General features: G+C 52.6%; 1 protein-coding gene across 1 annotated transcript; it reads right to left on the minus strand.

Annotated features, from left to right (window-relative positions):
- Positions 1-783: 783 nt before the first annotated feature.
- LOC309344743 (uncharacterized protein) lies at positions 784-1,586 on the minus strand. The gene is made up of 3 exons (XM_081867411.1): positions 1,363-1,586; positions 1,034-1,245; positions 784-893 (listed from the first exon to the last, which is right to left on the minus strand). Exons 1-3 carry the CDS (start codon positions 1,401-1,403, stop codon positions 802-804), a joined length of 345 nt encoding a protein of 114 aa, XP_081723537.1. The 5' UTR covers positions 1,404-1,586; the 3' UTR covers positions 784-801.
- Between the last annotated feature and the right edge of the window lie 304 nt (positions 1,587-1,890).

Here is a 1,890-nt window from a genome sequence, read left to right on the forward strand (position 1 = left end):
TTCTGAGGAGCCTGCACCTGTGTCAGATCCTCAGGAGCAGGCACCAGGTGAAACCATTCTGGCCCCAGAGGTGCTTGAGGACTCAGTGTCTACAGGTGAGCCTTCCCCAGGGCCCAGTAACCCTTCGGCCTCTCCTGAACTGCAGAGGCTTAGGGCAGAGAGGCGAAGGGAACTGGTTTCTCCCAGGAGGAGAGCTCGCCTTAAGGCCAGGAGAGGCGGGGCTCCTGGGGGCCGGGACCGCCCCTGGCCTTAGAGAAGATAAAGGTCAGTCAGCCCGGTCCCAGGTTGCGGGAGCAACGTCGTTGTGGAGTACCTGCTCTTACCTGGACCTAGACCTGAACTTCCAGTGTTCCTGTTCCTTGCCCGGCTTCCTGCTTCTGACCTTCCAGCGTTCCTGTTTCCGCCCGGCTTCCTGCTTCGGACCTTCCAGCGTTCCTGTTCCCGCCCGGCTTCCTGCTTCGGACCTTCCAGCATTCCTGTTCCCGCCCGGCTTCCTGCTTCGGACCTTCCAGCGTTCCTGTTCCCGCCCGGCTTTCTGCTTCTGATCTTCGAGTGTTCCTGACCCCGCCCGGCTCCCTGTTTCGGACCTCGCCTCTCATCTTGTGAACTTCTACCAGGCTAGTGCCTCAGGACTGAACTTTGGCTACGGTAACAGTACCTCCCCCCCGCCCCCGGGACCAGCACAAGTTCTGTTCTGGCCTGTGAATAAACAAGAGCTGTTTGAAGAATCGCTGTGTCGTCTGATATGTTCACCCACAACTTAACAGAATCCATACAAAAATAATTTCTATATTTTTTTATTTATATACTTGGAATTGTGGGGAGGGGGGAACTGGGCGTGGGAGGGGGGGTAAGAGCTCCGCTCGAGCTGCTGGTCTCACTGCTGCCGTTGCCTGGAAGAGAAAAGAAGAGAAAAGGATTCTTAATATTTTAATTGATTCTTATGCTGATAACCCATCTTTCTGCTCCCTCCGCCCCACTGCCAGATTTTCTCTGGCCTCCCTGTTCCTGAGGAAGAAAGATCAACACTCACCATCCACGTTGTTATCGGTGGACTCCATCCCCTGGTCGCATGGTCTCACAAAAATCGATCTTATCTTCACCTTCTCCTCCTTTCCGTCCTTCATGATGTTGACCTCCTCCTTCCACTCATCTCCTTCCTCCTCCTGGCAGACCAGGGGATGTATCTTGGGCAACCGGCAGCAGGAGACCAGCAGCCCCCGGAGCCTCCTCAGACTTCGGAACCTAGGGAAGAAGAGGAAACCATGAGGAAATGGGTTCTAGAGATCTCTGTGCTGGATTTGGGGCACCTGGCAGCTAAACCTCCCCTACGTTTCAGGAAGAAGGAGAAATCCTACTTACACTTGACATGAAGAGAGTCTCTGAACTCCCTCTCGCAGCATCTTTCTCCTCTCTCCTTCACTAGCTGTCCTCAAATGGTTGCTCTTCCCAAAGTGCTCAGCCAAGTCACTCAGCAGGGGGACATGTCACAATGGAGGACATGACCCTGTTACTTTAGCTATCTTGCTTAATAATAAGGGGCATTCTTCCCCTTCACAGTCACTTTTCAAATACAGTGGTACCTCAGGTTACATATGCTTCAAGTTACATACGCTTCAGATTACAGACTCCGCTAACCCAGAAATAGTGCTTCAGGTTAAGAACTTTGCTTCAGGATGAGAACAGAAATTGAGCTCCGGCGGCACGGCAGCAGCAGGAGGCCCCATTAGCCAAAGTGATGCTTCAGGTTAAGAACAGTTTCAGGTTAAGAACTTTACTTCAGAATGAATTAAGTACTTAACCCGAGGTACCACTGTATACTGATCAGCCTGAAAGGTCTAATTCCAGCCCAACCTCCCCAAACCTGTGCCTTCCGGATTTTGGGGGACT

This window comes from Podarcis erhardii (genome assembly GCF_964252035.2).
Source record: "Podarcis erhardii genome assembly, chromosome: 6".
Lineage (NCBI taxonomy): Eukaryota > Metazoa > Chordata > Lepidosauria > Squamata > Lacertidae > Podarcis > Podarcis erhardii.